Below are 14,392 nucleotides of genomic sequence, written 5' to 3'. Positions count from 1 at the left end.
ATTAACTAAATCAAAGGCTATCTGGGCATCATTGCAGCTTACGCTAATGAGGGTGTGGCAGCTTCTTAGAGATGGGTACTTTGTGTCATCTATAGCTCAACCACAAAGAGTACTTTAAACAAGATTTTGACTGACATGATCTATAAATGCCACCCAAAACTCTAAGCTATGATAGGGTGTCTCACTTTATCATGTGAGTTCTTTGGCATCTTCCTTTTAAGAAAGTTCATCATGTTTTGCTAAAAATGGGTTGGGGTGGTCAGGTACAGTCCAAACTGAACTGGGACTCGGAAACCTCAACGGTGAGTCACAGGTTCCCCTCAAAGGGGTGGGTAACTTTGGTCAAAGAACACAACCTTTCAGGACCTCATTGTACTCCGTGTCAGGACACATTGTTAGACATGATGTCGTGAAGCTTCTGCCAATGCAGAAACTCTGAGATTCTTTAATTACCTCTACTGAAGAGTCATGTCGTAGAAGTTCATCTCTGGCTCCCAAATATTATTTTTGTAACTTCATTTATTTTTTTTAAAGATTTTATTTATTTATTTGACAGAGAGAGACAGCCAGTGAGAGAGGGAACACAAGTAGGGGGAGTGGGAGAGGAAGAAGCAGGCTCCCAGAGGAGAAGCCTGATGTGGGGCTCGATCCCAGTTCGCTGGGATCACGCCCTGAGCCGAAGGCAGACGCTTAACGACTGTGGCACCCAGGCGCCCCTATTTTTGTAACTTTAGTCAAAGAATCTAAAGATTTAGGTCATGCTATGGATTGTATAAGTTTTACTAGGAAAGAATCACTTAAGACAGAACAGTTATTAGCTGTGAGAGACCTGTATTTTATCAGGTTGATACCATAAAAAAAATAGCCACTTATCAATTTAACTCTCAGATAAAACAATGTGATTCTACCATGTAGAACAGAAATTTGTGTCTTATTTTATTGTCAGGCAAATCTCTAGGAGTAGAGACTAATGGGAACACCACCACCAACAACAACAACAAAAAAAACCACTTTATCTGATTTTGTTTTTCACTTGCGCTAAACAGAATACCCTAGATAACATTAAATACCTGGGTTTAGTGCTGCTTGTCACAGAAACACTGATATCCCAATTGGGCCAATGCTGTCTCCTTTCCATGTTTCTTTTATATTGTTTATTACATTACAGTATCTTTTCTCACTTACCGGCTTTCCTCCTTCTTTCAACACATAACACCAAAGGTCACATGGAAGCAAATCCCACCTCCATTATTTTTGTTGTTGCCGATATAAGGGCTAAGGAATTATAATATATACTTTAATCAATGTAGGCAAATTAATATTTTTGCCTTCAGATTCCTGCAGACTTCATGTTGGGCTAAAAAAAAAAATATCATATCCCAAGAGATATCTAGTATTATTACCATAACATGACCCATAATTTTACTACAGTCTTCTCAAGAATATCTACCTATAGAGTTGTAGGATAAAAATCCTGCTCTAAAAAATACTTCATGGCTCTTAGAGTCTATGATGTTTCCCCTTTTTCAAAGATATTTCTCTTTTTAAGAGAACTTCTCAATCCTGAGTACATAGTCTTCTGACTCCTTGCTGGTCCCTAAGTATCCAGGCAGGAGTTCCTTACAAAGTAATGAAACCATTGTTTGAACTGCCGGGCATTTCTTTCCCTTTCCCAAGCGGAGCACTATTGGAATATTTCACACACAGGGAGCATCTCTGACGAGAGGGTTTGTGGAAGGAGTGACTGGAATGAAACCTTCAGATATTACCTGCATGAGAAGTATTTGCCTTTCCTTTCTACATGGAAAATTACGCAGCTTACAAACTAAAATGCCACTACTCGATATACCTTCAATTATAAACAAAAGTGGTATAATTAGGCTTGTACTTGGCATCTCTACCATACCTCTATGAGGATACCAATGGCTTTACTCAATTATTTTTACAAGTATTATTCAGGAAAGAACTGCTTATTAATAAGTTAGTCCTAGGTGTGCAAGTGACTTCAAAAACTGACTTCAAAAAGGTAAGTCACAAAAATGAAAAATAGCCTTGTTTGGTAGCTACTACTTTAAATCACCCAGTATGTAAAAGAATAAGGTGTAGTCTAATATTGCAGTAAGCACATATAATGACTTAGGTTCCAATATCTTGTATAACATCATCACATTCTCTCTAGGAGAAAGTACTGACAAAGAAAAATAGGTCCAGAAAAATTTCAGCAATTTGTCAAAAGTTAGATGGCTACAGAATATTGTCTATCCTTTTATTCTCCCTAGAATGGGTACATCATTACAAGTCTGAACTCCCACACAAACGACAGCACCTGTCACATAATATTTCATCAATGAAAATTTTTAAATAATGAAAGGGTTTCATTTCTAATTTACCTTTCTTACCAAGTCACTTCATCGTATTTCCCACCTATATGCTAATAGGCCACTTTAATGTAGTTAGTGAGCTTGACGGTTTAAAATTGAGACAACCATGGAGCTGGATCTTGGGGATTTGGTCTGTCATTGCATTCCCATTTTACTGTCTTACACTAACAAAGCACTTTACAGTTAACGAAGTCATTTCACACACATGACAGAAGTCCTAAAGGATAAATAGAAGTATCCTTGTTTTACAAATAAAGAAACTTTCAGGGCATAAATGATTCATAAATATACCATAAGGGGTACAGTTATAATTTGAACCCAATAGTACATGTCCAAAACTTTATCCACTGCTCCAGAATTGACTCCCTCCCTTAACTGGGCCAATGCTGTATCCTACTCGTGCTTCTTTTACAGTATCTATAATATTCCAGTATCTTTTTACACTTCTCTGCTTTCCTCCTTCTTGGAATGTGGGAGCCCCTTCTGGGCAGATACTCCGTTAATCTTCATCACATTCTTGGAGAATAAGTAGCACAGGTGCATACGTTTTAGCTTCTGAGGAGATTTATATTGCCAGAAAAAGTCTTATTCATGTTACTTCAGCTAATGCAATTTATGGTGAGGACATCCAAAGGAAAAAAAGAAGATGGGAAACCCTCTCATCAAACTAGGCCACAGAGAGCATAGCACACTCAGGGTATCAAACATCTCTCTGGGTTATTTCTCCTCCCTCAACTGCACATGCCTCTAATTCCCTTTTTCATGTACTCCACCATTATGGCAACTGGTTCAACCCTCTCCATTCTGTGTGATGTCTTTTAGCCAGGCTCTCAGGCCAAACCACACCTCAGCAGGATGCGTGACCTACATAGGCTCCAAAAAGGAGACTTTTATAGGCAAGGAATTTCTGCAATTATCCAGAAACCCATAACTATTCTGCACAGTTTAATTGAGGTTCATGCAGTTAGGCTACTAACTGCAATTTAGAAAGATGATGTCCTTTCACGTTTCTTCCAAAACACCTATTCACAGGTATTTCCTGGAAAGTGAGGAGTCCCCTGACGGGGCTCATAATTTTGTAGGGCTTGAGAATAAAAATCACAGTTCGTTCAGGAACACCTGCCCATAAAGGGACAGGATTTGGAGAGTGTGGCTATTGGAACCCTCATCAGTAGAGCCAGCTGAGCAGAAAACAGAAATACCAGAAGTGCACCACCCCTATCAGGCACAATATAAGCTCTAGTAGATAAGAACCCTAGGATCTAACATTACAACTTCCCCAAACTAAAAAAAGAGAGAGAGAGAGAAAGACATTTACACTTATACTCACAGATTCATAGGGCAACAATGGATCATTGCTATCCTTCAATTGAGTTGGGTTCTGTAGAGAGTACAAGAACAAATAAAATAAATTCAAAACACTCTCTTTATCCCTTTAAACTGAGGACTAACCGGGTTGATGGGGCTTCAAGTCTTTAAAAATGAATGACTAGTACTTTTATACGATAGGGTGTGCTGTGAACATACCCTCTAAAGCACAGAAGTAAACTCTTCTTTCACTCTTCTTCCTCTTTATAAATATACTGAGCATTTACTGTGCCTAACACTTTCACACTTTTTATTCATTTTAGATCAGAACCTGAATCAAAGAGAGGCTAGGAGATTTATCCAAGATCACACAGCTGGTAAACAAAGTCAAGACTCAGCTCAATTCTTCTACGTCCAATGTGTCTAAACCACATTGCTTTTTATGAAGCTAAATTATAATTTAGGGCTGCATATCCACTTAGAGATATAAATTATTTGACTTAGACACAGACTTAATACCAGCTTAATTGCTACCTTAACAATAATCTTCATCTGGGGCACTGATAACCCTGAGAAACATGATCACTTCAGAGGGTACAAGTACACAGATCGTTTTAAATGAACCATTTACTATATCTTCAGCTTCCATGTATATATTCTTTCCTTAAGTCAATCTTATGAACATGCACCTGAACCTGAGGTATCAAGCCAGTCTCTCCCAAATCTCCCTTTAAAAAAAGTCACACCTCTCACACATGGCAAATATTACATGTTGCCCTGCAATGGACTGTAAAAGTATCTGGGGCACTGAACCAAGGGATAATTCAAAGTATCTATATCAGTATTGAGAAAGAATTGACTCTAAAACTCATAAAGTGTCCTGTTCAAGTCATATGATTTTCAATTATTTATTTTCAACAATATTAAAAAAGGACTCAATAGAATTGTCAGCATATAGGTCATTTTAAAAATCATTTTTAATGATAGATGAAACATTATTAAACATTCTCAAGAATGCAAAATACTACAAAAATGTTTCTCTTCATGGCAATGTTAGTGTTTAAAAGTATCTGCAGGATCACTTATAAGAATATGAAATCCAAAGAGTTTATTTTGGAAATATAAAGAAAAGATACAAGTCAAATTTTGTTCTCTTAAATTTTATGCCTGTGTTCCATTTCTTAAATTTTTTTTAAACACTAAATGCCTCTGGCAGATTCATTATTAACAATAAATTCCAAATGGTCCCTCAGCAAAAATAAAATACCTATTTTGTCCTACTTTTAGATCAGAACAAGACTTTCACTTATAACATGTATCTCCATGTATTTTTCCCATAACTAAACAATTTGAAACAAAATAAGCTTCATACTCATTGATGTTATATATTCATCTAAAGTCTGTACATGTAGTAGAACTGATTTTATGAAGACCAAGCAGTTGGATAGGAGGCAGGAGAAGAACAGTACTAAATTACAAATATTATTTTGTCTTCCTTTTTTTTAATCCCCACTTTTTCTGAAAGGTCTACATCTCACCCAACTATTTACAAAGTAAATACAGATTATAAACAAAGCCAACTTCTGGATTTCAAACGAAGTTTATATATTTCATTTTTCTTAAGCAGATAGTTTTGTGGCAAAGATCAAGTCTAATAAGACTTTAATCATCCCATAGAGCCATCACATGGCCCTGTAGAAGGCAGTCCCCTCTAGCTATTTTATCAGTGCCAATGTATTCGCAAGGAGTGGAGTTCGATTCACTGCTACCCAACTGGTTTTCTAATCTGTCATCTATCCATTTGTACAAAACCATAATTTAGTCACACTGACACTAAAATCCAATGGTACAAATGCATGATATACGATTTTAGTCATTCCTTCAGACGCTGCTAATCAAATATTCTTATGTGCGTTTATCATACTTATAATTAGATTAATGCTTTACAGATAAGGTAAAAAGTTGAAAAGAAATCTCAGAAAATTACCATTTAAGGTACATGAGAAGTCTAAGAAATCATTTAAATTTGGAGAGAGAAAATTCCCCACAAGGTTGAAGTGTGCCTGAGTGAACGTGAATAGCAGCTCTCTCACTTCAAGGCTGCTCCAAGTTCAACGCTTAATCAAGAGCAGGGATAGTGAGTGATCACATGCATATCATGAACCAAAAGAAAAGGATACCAAAGCCACTGTAAAACAATTTCTTTCAAAGAATTATGTGGATTATGTCATACATCTATGTATCTGTATATATTTTTCTTTTTATATCTTCTACATTTTCTAATAATGCCACACTCGATTTTTGCAAGACTTAATATCTTTATCATTTTTATAGCGATTGTCCATTCGTTTCTACAACAAATATTTACTGCATGCCTCAGACACTGGGCATTCTGATAGAGGAGAGAGGAAGAACATGCTCCCCAAAGTCCCAACTTTCTTGGAACATGTATAGTAATGGGACAGGTACAGATAATAAAGTAAATGGATAGCTTTTCAAAATAACATCAGACACTGAAAAATGCTAGGAAGACTCCTACAGAGGAAGATGTAACAATGATGGATTTGACAACCATCGACAAAGGGTGGTCATGGATGCTGACTGAGCTTCAGGGTCAGGGAGTCAGGGATGTCTCACTGAGAAGGGGACTGAGCCAGTGTTTTGAAAATCAGAAGTTTGAGCTTTCCTGACAGTGACTCGGTGACCTGAGACAAGGGAGCCCTTGGGTCCTGGAAGAACAGAGAGCAGCAGGAACAGAAATAAGGGATAGAGTTGGGAGATGGGCAGAGCCAAATCAGATAGAGCCTCTTTGCTATGGAGGGGTCTAAATTCCATTCTAAGGCTTCCAGGAAATTGCCCTGAGAGTTTTAAGCAAGGGAGTGATCTAATCCAATTTGTGCTTTAAAAAGACTGCCTTGGCTATTATATCATTTTTATTTGGTCATTGCAAAAAATCCATGATGTAGCCCCGTAAGATATTTTACTATATCAGATTTAAATAAGGACTTTGTATTTGGTAACTTTGTCAATCTTAAGAGAGTTGGGGATAACTAGTTAGGAAAGAACCTTAATGAGAAAAGATTTGGTACTGTTAAGGAACATATATAAAAGCTATACATTACACTCCACAGTAAACATGTTTGTACAATAGTTTTCAATGGAAGTGCAATTCATTAGTTAAAAATAAACAAGCTTCTATGCAAGCAAGAAAGCTTTTCCAACCTTCCTTTAAAAGCCAACACAAATGGAATAACATGATTATCTATGTAGAAAGTTGAAAAGAACTGACAAAAAAACTCCTGGAACTAATAAGCAATTACAACAAAGTTGCAGGATACAAGATTAATATACAAAAAACAAATGCTTTTCAATATACCAGCAATGAACAAATGGAACTTGAAATTTAAAACACAGTATCATTTAAATATCCCAAAATTAAAATTTTAGGTATAAATCTAACAAAATATATACAAGGTGTACAGAAAAAATCTACCAAATCTCAATGAAAGAAATGAAAGAAGAATTAGAGAGATATTTCATCTGTGAGAGAGAAGAGAGTGCAGGAGAGGGAGAAAATAGAGACCAGTGGGAAGCTGAAAATAAGGAAGAAGAAACTCTTGACAGTGGGCTCACGTGCCAAGCTCACCAACCTTCTGGCATCCTTCAAGGCAGTGCTTCCAGTTAAGTTAACCTCCCACTGGAGGACAGTGCCTGACAGTCTAATGTCAGAGTTTAGTCTGCAGCACTAACTAGTCAGTTCTCTGTTATCCTAATATCCCAAAAACTTCAATGGAAGACACCTACTAGAGTGATACATAAGACAACCTTCACAGTGTATGATGTCCCTACGTATTCACTCATGTGGAACTTCACCATGATAATCATTGAGCACAAAAAAATCACTACCAAATGGCATATTATAACTTCTTTTTGGTTAAAAAAAAATTACAATTTGTGTATGTATGTGTTTTGGGGAAAAGAAGAAGAAAAAAAAAAGGGCTGAAAGAATTTTTCCAAATATTACCAGTAATAATCTCCAAGTAGTAGGATTTAGTGTGATTTTTACTTTTCCTTATGCCTTCCAGAATCATCTAATTTTCTAACAGCAAAAAAATACCTAACCCCCAAAAGGCATTATTTATTATGAAACAAAACATCCTTTGCAATCAAATAAAACCATCTTCTATTAAATACTGAACTTTTTTTCCAAGTCTAGATATTTTGCTAATGTCTAATAAAAGTACATGTGAGGGAGAAAGTGAATTAAGAGGAAATACGATGTCCCACTGGCAAATTTCTAATCTGTATTTTTCCCTTTTCTGGACACAGGTGGATTCTAAATCCCCATCACACCCCCACTTCCTCTTACACACCCCTCACACCTGCAGATTTGCTCTGCACCTTCTACCCCATCCCAATCTCTCTCTAGTCTCTCCCTGGTTTTACTCTGCTCCCCGACTCACTGGAGTTCACAATAGTACCTTATCCCCTCTCTGAATCTCCAGTCTGCCATGGTAACAATCCCCAACTAAAGGAGAGCCCTCACATTCCTCCTCTTTCTGCTCCTAGGCTGCCAAGTTCTATTAGAAAAGGCACAAAACAGGTGGGCTGCACATCATATTCTTGCTTCATCTCAACTAGTCTACAAACTCTTCAAAGCTATGGACTAATAGTTGGCTTCCTCTGTTTCTAACTTTCTGTGCTCAAGTGTTCCCTAAATCAAGAATTCTAGGTGGGCCCACTGCTCCTGATTTAAGGCATTAGTTGGCATCCTGTCACTTTCCCTCACCCTTCCCCATTCTTGCTCACTCCAACTCCACCAAATGTTGGTATAATTTTCCTTCAATTATACCTCAAAATGATTTTCTCTCTTTATTCTTCTATTTCAAAGGAAGAAATAATCTACCTCATTACCAAGTCTCTTTTACTCACAGTTTTAATCCAGTCATTCCTATTCTCTTTTAATCACCATTGTAACTGTTCCTTGATTTCTTCCTCCTACTCCCCCTCTCTTTCTCCTTTTCCTCCTATCATTCTTTCTCCACAAACCCCTTTTCCTCCCCCTTTAAATTGTATATTTGGTCATGATTTTCCAACATGAAAAAAATGTGTCTTGATCTAATTAATTCCTCAAATTGCATCTTACCTCTGCATTTCTTTTATCTCCTAACTTGAAAACGTAATCTATGATTGCTATTCCACTTTTTCAATAATTCATCCCTTGACTCCTGTAATTTGGCTTATGCCACTAGAAAAAGTTAGCAATGGCTGCTTGCTTTAAGATCCCATGACCTTCTCATTTCCCATTCACCTTGACCTTGCTATGCACATAAATCATTAAATATTCCCTCTTTGTCTAACCTTTTATCACTGCACTCCACTCATTCTGCTTCCTTTCTTGCTACTTTTCTAACTACTTATCCAATCTCTCCTTTCTGAAGTCAGCTTCCTCACCAACCCACTACAATCACCACAATCACTGCCACTTTCTAGCATTCTGACATTGACCAAATGTGCTGTGCACCCACAACCCTGATCCCTTGATCTCTCTCTGTCCTTAGTCTCTCAGAGCCCTCTGCTTTTAGACTTCTTCCTTCTGTACAATGCACAAATATAAGCATCTCCCATAAGATTTCATTCCCTGCCTACTTCATTTACTTTAAACCATTTAATGTAATATCCTCATTTCCTTTAACTTTAAATAACACTCATCTTGGAAAATTCTACTTTTTTAGCTTTGATATCTATCCCCAATTTTAGAATCACATTGAAAGTAAATAAAACAAACATCAGTAATCCTCTCACTGCAGTGACACTCTACTGATGAATTTTCTGTTTCTATGACTAGCACTCCAATTGTCCCTGAAAGTCAAGCTTACACCACCAGAGCCATCTGACCCTTCCTCCCCTGGCACCCACGGTCCATAAGCCCTATCAGTCCTTTGGGAACATCTCTGTCCTCTCTCCTTTCCACTGCCACTTCAGCGTAGTTAGAACAGTTGATGTTCTAACTATGTCCTACCCAAGCAACTGCTAATTCCTAAGTGTCTCAACTTCCAGTCTTTTCCTTTAAAATCTACCTTTTGTTTCAATGCCATGTTTTATGCACACCACTTTTGTCACTCCCAGTCTCTTATGCAATAAAGTCCAAACTTCTGAATCTGGTATATAAAGCGCTTCATGATCTGTTTCCAAACTGACATTCCAAACCTTGTTTCCCATGTCTCTTAATACTTCCTCTACCTTCTAGCTAATAATATTATTGATCATTTCTAGAATGTCCTTTACACCTATGCTCATGTTTTACTCTGGCTGAAATTTTCTTTTTCATCAGTTCCTCTTATCAAAGCAACTTCATCCTTAAAAGCAGAACCCTTTTCATCCCTACTCTCCTACAAGGCCTTACCAAAATTCACTTTGATCACTTGAGTGGTCTGCTGCACCCTCCCACTGAGCCCATGGATGTCTCTGTTAAAGCATGCATCCTAACCTGCCTTGCTGTAATTATGTGTTTTTCTTCACTAAAAGTTTAAAACATTTGGAGGGCAAAAAGTCTATTATTTATTTCGTATTACCCATGTTTATTCCATAGTATGAACAAAATGTATATTTAAGAAATGAATTACTAAAAGACCATTGTCAATGGTTTTATGACACTGCTTCCTTTAATTATGCAAATTTTTGCTAATGTTGTGCCTTCTATAACAGGTGGTGTTGGAAGTAAACAGCGAATTTATCGTTGAGGTAATGTATAATAAAACTATTTTCTCGATTTAAAATTGAAAGGAAAATGGAATTTTGTAATGCATCGTATATCAAATATCAGAATATTTGAAATCATAGTCATCTAGATAAAAGGTAAGAGAAAGAACTTCTGCCAAACTGAAATAGCAATGGTAAACCCATACTCCCAAATATACATGTTTACAGGCGTGGTTTATGACAGCTCAGTGTCATAGTAACGCCTACTTTTCAAACTCTATTAGTAGTTTATCCATACATTTCCCAACTTAAAGCCAAACAGAAGAAGCACAGTAACACATTAGGATGGGAAGAGGATCTTTAGACATTTACATCATCAAGAAAGACAACTGATGGTCAGTCAATGAGGGAAAGATATAAAAGTAAAAAAATATGTAATCATAACTAAGTAGAACAACAGAGAATTTGGTGCCATTTAGAGCGGGGCTCAGGAAATAAAGCTACTGTCCTCCATCTCTGGGAGGGCTTTATTTTATTACAGTGGTTAAACTTTCATTATGATTGTCTCAAATCACTGAAGAAAATAAAATTACTTTTCTAATGTCTGTTGACAAAATACCGAATATGTGATACGTTTCAGGAAGTCGTATCAAAATGGGAGGAAAACGTACATGCTTTGGTTCTTGAAAGGATAAGCTCCATTCACAAGGAACATTTCCTTCCCACAAAGTGCTAATTAAATGAAGCCCTAGCTTAAACAAACCTACAATCATCTGTGTCTCGAATAAGTACATTAGGAGTTACTAAAAAATTTATACATATATTTATACATATAAATATATGCATTTATTTACACATGTATACAAACGTTTATGCATGTGGTAACATTAAACTCTTGAATACTATAAAATTGTTAGACGTCCTCCAACAAAAGCAACATAAGACTACAAAGAGAAAAACATACAGCAAGCAGAAATACAAATGGACAACATTGAGAAGCCAAGAGTTGTCCATGGGATTATCACAAGTACCATCAATTCAGTTAAAATATTCTTCTAATCCTACAATAATATATTTGGGTGCTTAGACAAAGTGATGTCCTTACCAACAGAAAAGAAAAATCCTTTCCCTCTTCTAGGTGAACATACTCACCAGCACAACTTTCCTTTTGCACAGGATGTACTCAATGGAACACTAGTAGTCTTTTAAACTCTAGAGACCAGAAAGCCTGATCAGAGTTCAAGGAGTGAGGCAGGCAAGGTCTCCACATGTTGAGGACAGATTGAAAAAAGAAAAATCATAACATATCATCCAGTATAAGACATTGTGAGCACCACACATAGCTAATGAAATTTGTTTCACTAGAATCAGATAGTTAGAAGTGAGATGATTCCAAAAGAAGTAGGTAGGCACATGATCAGGCTATACCTATGTAGAGTCATAAATTGGTAAACTCCTTCTTTGTTTCTCAAACTCAATACCATTGCTTCTTCTGGGTGCACCTTATAATGTTGAATAAATGTCCTTCCTAAGTAAAACTGTACTAACACTGTACAAAACGTGAACTATTTTTGCATAAGGTGAAAGAATTAGACATTGAAAATGGCACTACAAAATGGCAGACCGTCAGAAGACAAAAGCGGGAGTGGATCAAGTTTGCTGCTGCCTGTAGAGAAGGAGAGGACAACTCCAAGAGGAATCCGATTGCCAGAGTAAGTGATGAAATAAACAGGAGCATGCTGTGCTGATAACAAATGATTTGGCAGAGCAGGAAAGCCCTCAGATGTTTTGGAGATCTGCAGCCTTCACTACTGCATAGTGATTTAGGAAGATGGGTGACGTGTAGTCATCTGCTCATGCTGGTGAGGCACTGTTTTGAATATCACCTTTGGAGAGTTGATACAGAGCAGAGAGTCTTTGAGTGATCCTAAAAGAGAGACCTGGATCTCCAGCACAACGGGGCTTTATCTATTCGTGTTTTGCTTATCTGTCTTATCTACATGTTTTAGGAAATGTATGCATGTAGTAATAATCTTCTGACTATCCCTCCCCCAAATCAAAGGTTTACAGTATGAATTAATTCTCTCCAAGAAAGGAAAGTGTTAAAAGTTCCCACTAGATTCCTATATCCAGAAATCAGGAGAAACTTAAAAAGTATACCAAATAATGGTAATTAATAAGGAAGGAAAGTTAAGGGAAGAAAGTGTAGTAAATTAACCTGTGAAGAACGGGATCCACTTTAGCAGTATCACTAATTAGCTCTTTCAGGCATCTCGGCCTTGCCCACTAGTGAAATCAGTAGAGTGATCAACCAGAATTCTCCTGAAAGCTTTACATTTATACGTTGTTTAAATGTACATATAAAGTTTTACATATATATACAGTAAGCAGTGATTTGACAAATACAACCTTAGCTCAAGAAGAGATTATATATTCTCTGGGAATTTTTCCAGAATTTGGGAAATTTTTGGAACGCTTTAAATAATTATTGTTTCCTTCTGACTCACAGTTATGACTTTAGGTTACTTCACTCTCACCGTATGGCATATTCTTTTCTTTTTATTGCATTTGGAGGATTTCCTAGATTTTCATCTACACAAATAAGATCTCTGGGTTAGAGTGGTGCTAATCCATGTTGTATTTCCAGTTGCCTTTATTTAGTTGTGGATATTTGGGTCATAAATCTTAGTATTGCTGAATGTTCTCATCTTCAGTATACAGGTGAGATTTAAAAATTTAAACTATCTTTGTTTAAATTTATGAGCAATATATATAAAACTATTAAAACAAAACCTATATGGCAGAATATGTGCCATAAAATCTATTTGGCAGGTGAACGAATGACATGGTAGGTTTCAATTCAAAAAATTATCTCTAAACAATGTGTTTCTCTTCTGGTTTTCTTGAGTTATCTATAATTTTGATTAAATCTCCAACTAAAGTCTAGTCAAGGTACATATCAATATGACAAAACCTTTTAAGAAATACTAAAGATGGTGATTTCTTCTGTCAAACTCTTTATATGCAAAGAAAATCAGAGAACTGAAAAATGTATTGTTAACAATAACAAATCTAGCATCAAGCGTGTATGTGCCTTATGCCAGGCATTGGGGTGGGGTGTATATATGTTACTTCATACAATCTCCACAACAAACCTAGGATGTAGGTGGGATTATCCCATTATACACTGATACTTGGCAAAGTTAAGTGAGCTTTCCAAGGTCACACAGGTGTAAATCATGGTGCCCGGTTTCAACCCAAAGCCCATCTGGCTACAAAGCTATTCCCTTCTCATTTTATTATACTCTGCAGTTCATAATCTACTTTCAATAAGATCACAGTCCTAGCCATTTTCTTTATAGATTCGATCAGACTGTGAAGCGAACCAGAAGATTACATACCGCATCTCTGGCGTAGGAATTGATCGACCACCTTACGGAGTGTTCACCATTAATCCTCGAACTGGGGAAATTAACATCACTTCAGTGGTAGACAGAGAGATAACTCCACTTTTCTTGGTAAGTCACAACAGTGTGTTTTAAATTATGCATTTTATTATTCTTCCCCTTTTAAAACACTGTAAAGCTGAAACCAAATAAAGGGATTGAAGAGATGAAAAGAGTATGAAAACATAAGTTTATAGTTCAAGAGTGTCTGGCATGTTGCATTGGTTTGCCATCAAATGTCTTGATAATGTTTAAATTAATACACTGTAATATAGTCTGAATTCACTAAGTAAATTGTTTCCCTGCATATTTCCTGAAATATTTTTTTGACTATGCTACTTAATTTCCTTTGATGGAAAACGACAGTTTTTTCCCCAACTCTCCACAGATCTATTGCCGGGCTCTGAATTCACGGGGTGAAGATTTAGAAAGACCTCTTGAGCTTAGGGTCAAGGTTATGGACATAAATGATAACCCTCCAGTTTTTACACAAAACGTGTACACAGCCAGCATTGAAGAAAACAGTGATGCAAGTAAGTAGATGACACTCCCTCT

The 14,392-nt window shown here is 36.7% G+C and overlaps 1 protein-coding gene across 1 annotated transcript in view; it reads left to right on the top strand.

Moving 5' to 3' along the window:
* Positions 1–245: 245 nt before the first annotated feature.
* Positions 246–14,392, top strand: part of DSG4 (desmoglein 4) — a 36,569-nt gene continuing 22,422 nt past the window's right edge. The window contains exons 1-5 of the mRNA XM_008692875.2: positions 246–302; positions 10,398–10,433; positions 11,972–12,103; positions 13,754–13,909; positions 14,226–14,370. Coding sequence (XP_008691097.2) covers positions 246–302; positions 10,398–10,433; positions 11,972–12,103; positions 13,754–13,909; positions 14,226–14,370 — 526 coding nt within the window. The remainder of the gene's footprint in view (positions 303–10,397; positions 10,434–11,971; positions 12,104–13,753; positions 13,910–14,225; positions 14,371–14,392) is intronic.

The sequence above is a fragment of the Ursus maritimus genome, unplaced genomic scaffold (genome assembly GCF_017311325.1).
Source record: "Ursus maritimus isolate PB19 unplaced genomic scaffold, ASM1731132v1 scaffold_18, whole genome shotgun sequence".
Taxonomy (NCBI): Eukaryota; Metazoa; Chordata; class Mammalia; order Carnivora; family Ursidae; genus Ursus; species Ursus maritimus.
This window is presented reverse-complemented; position numbering and strand designations above follow the sequence as displayed.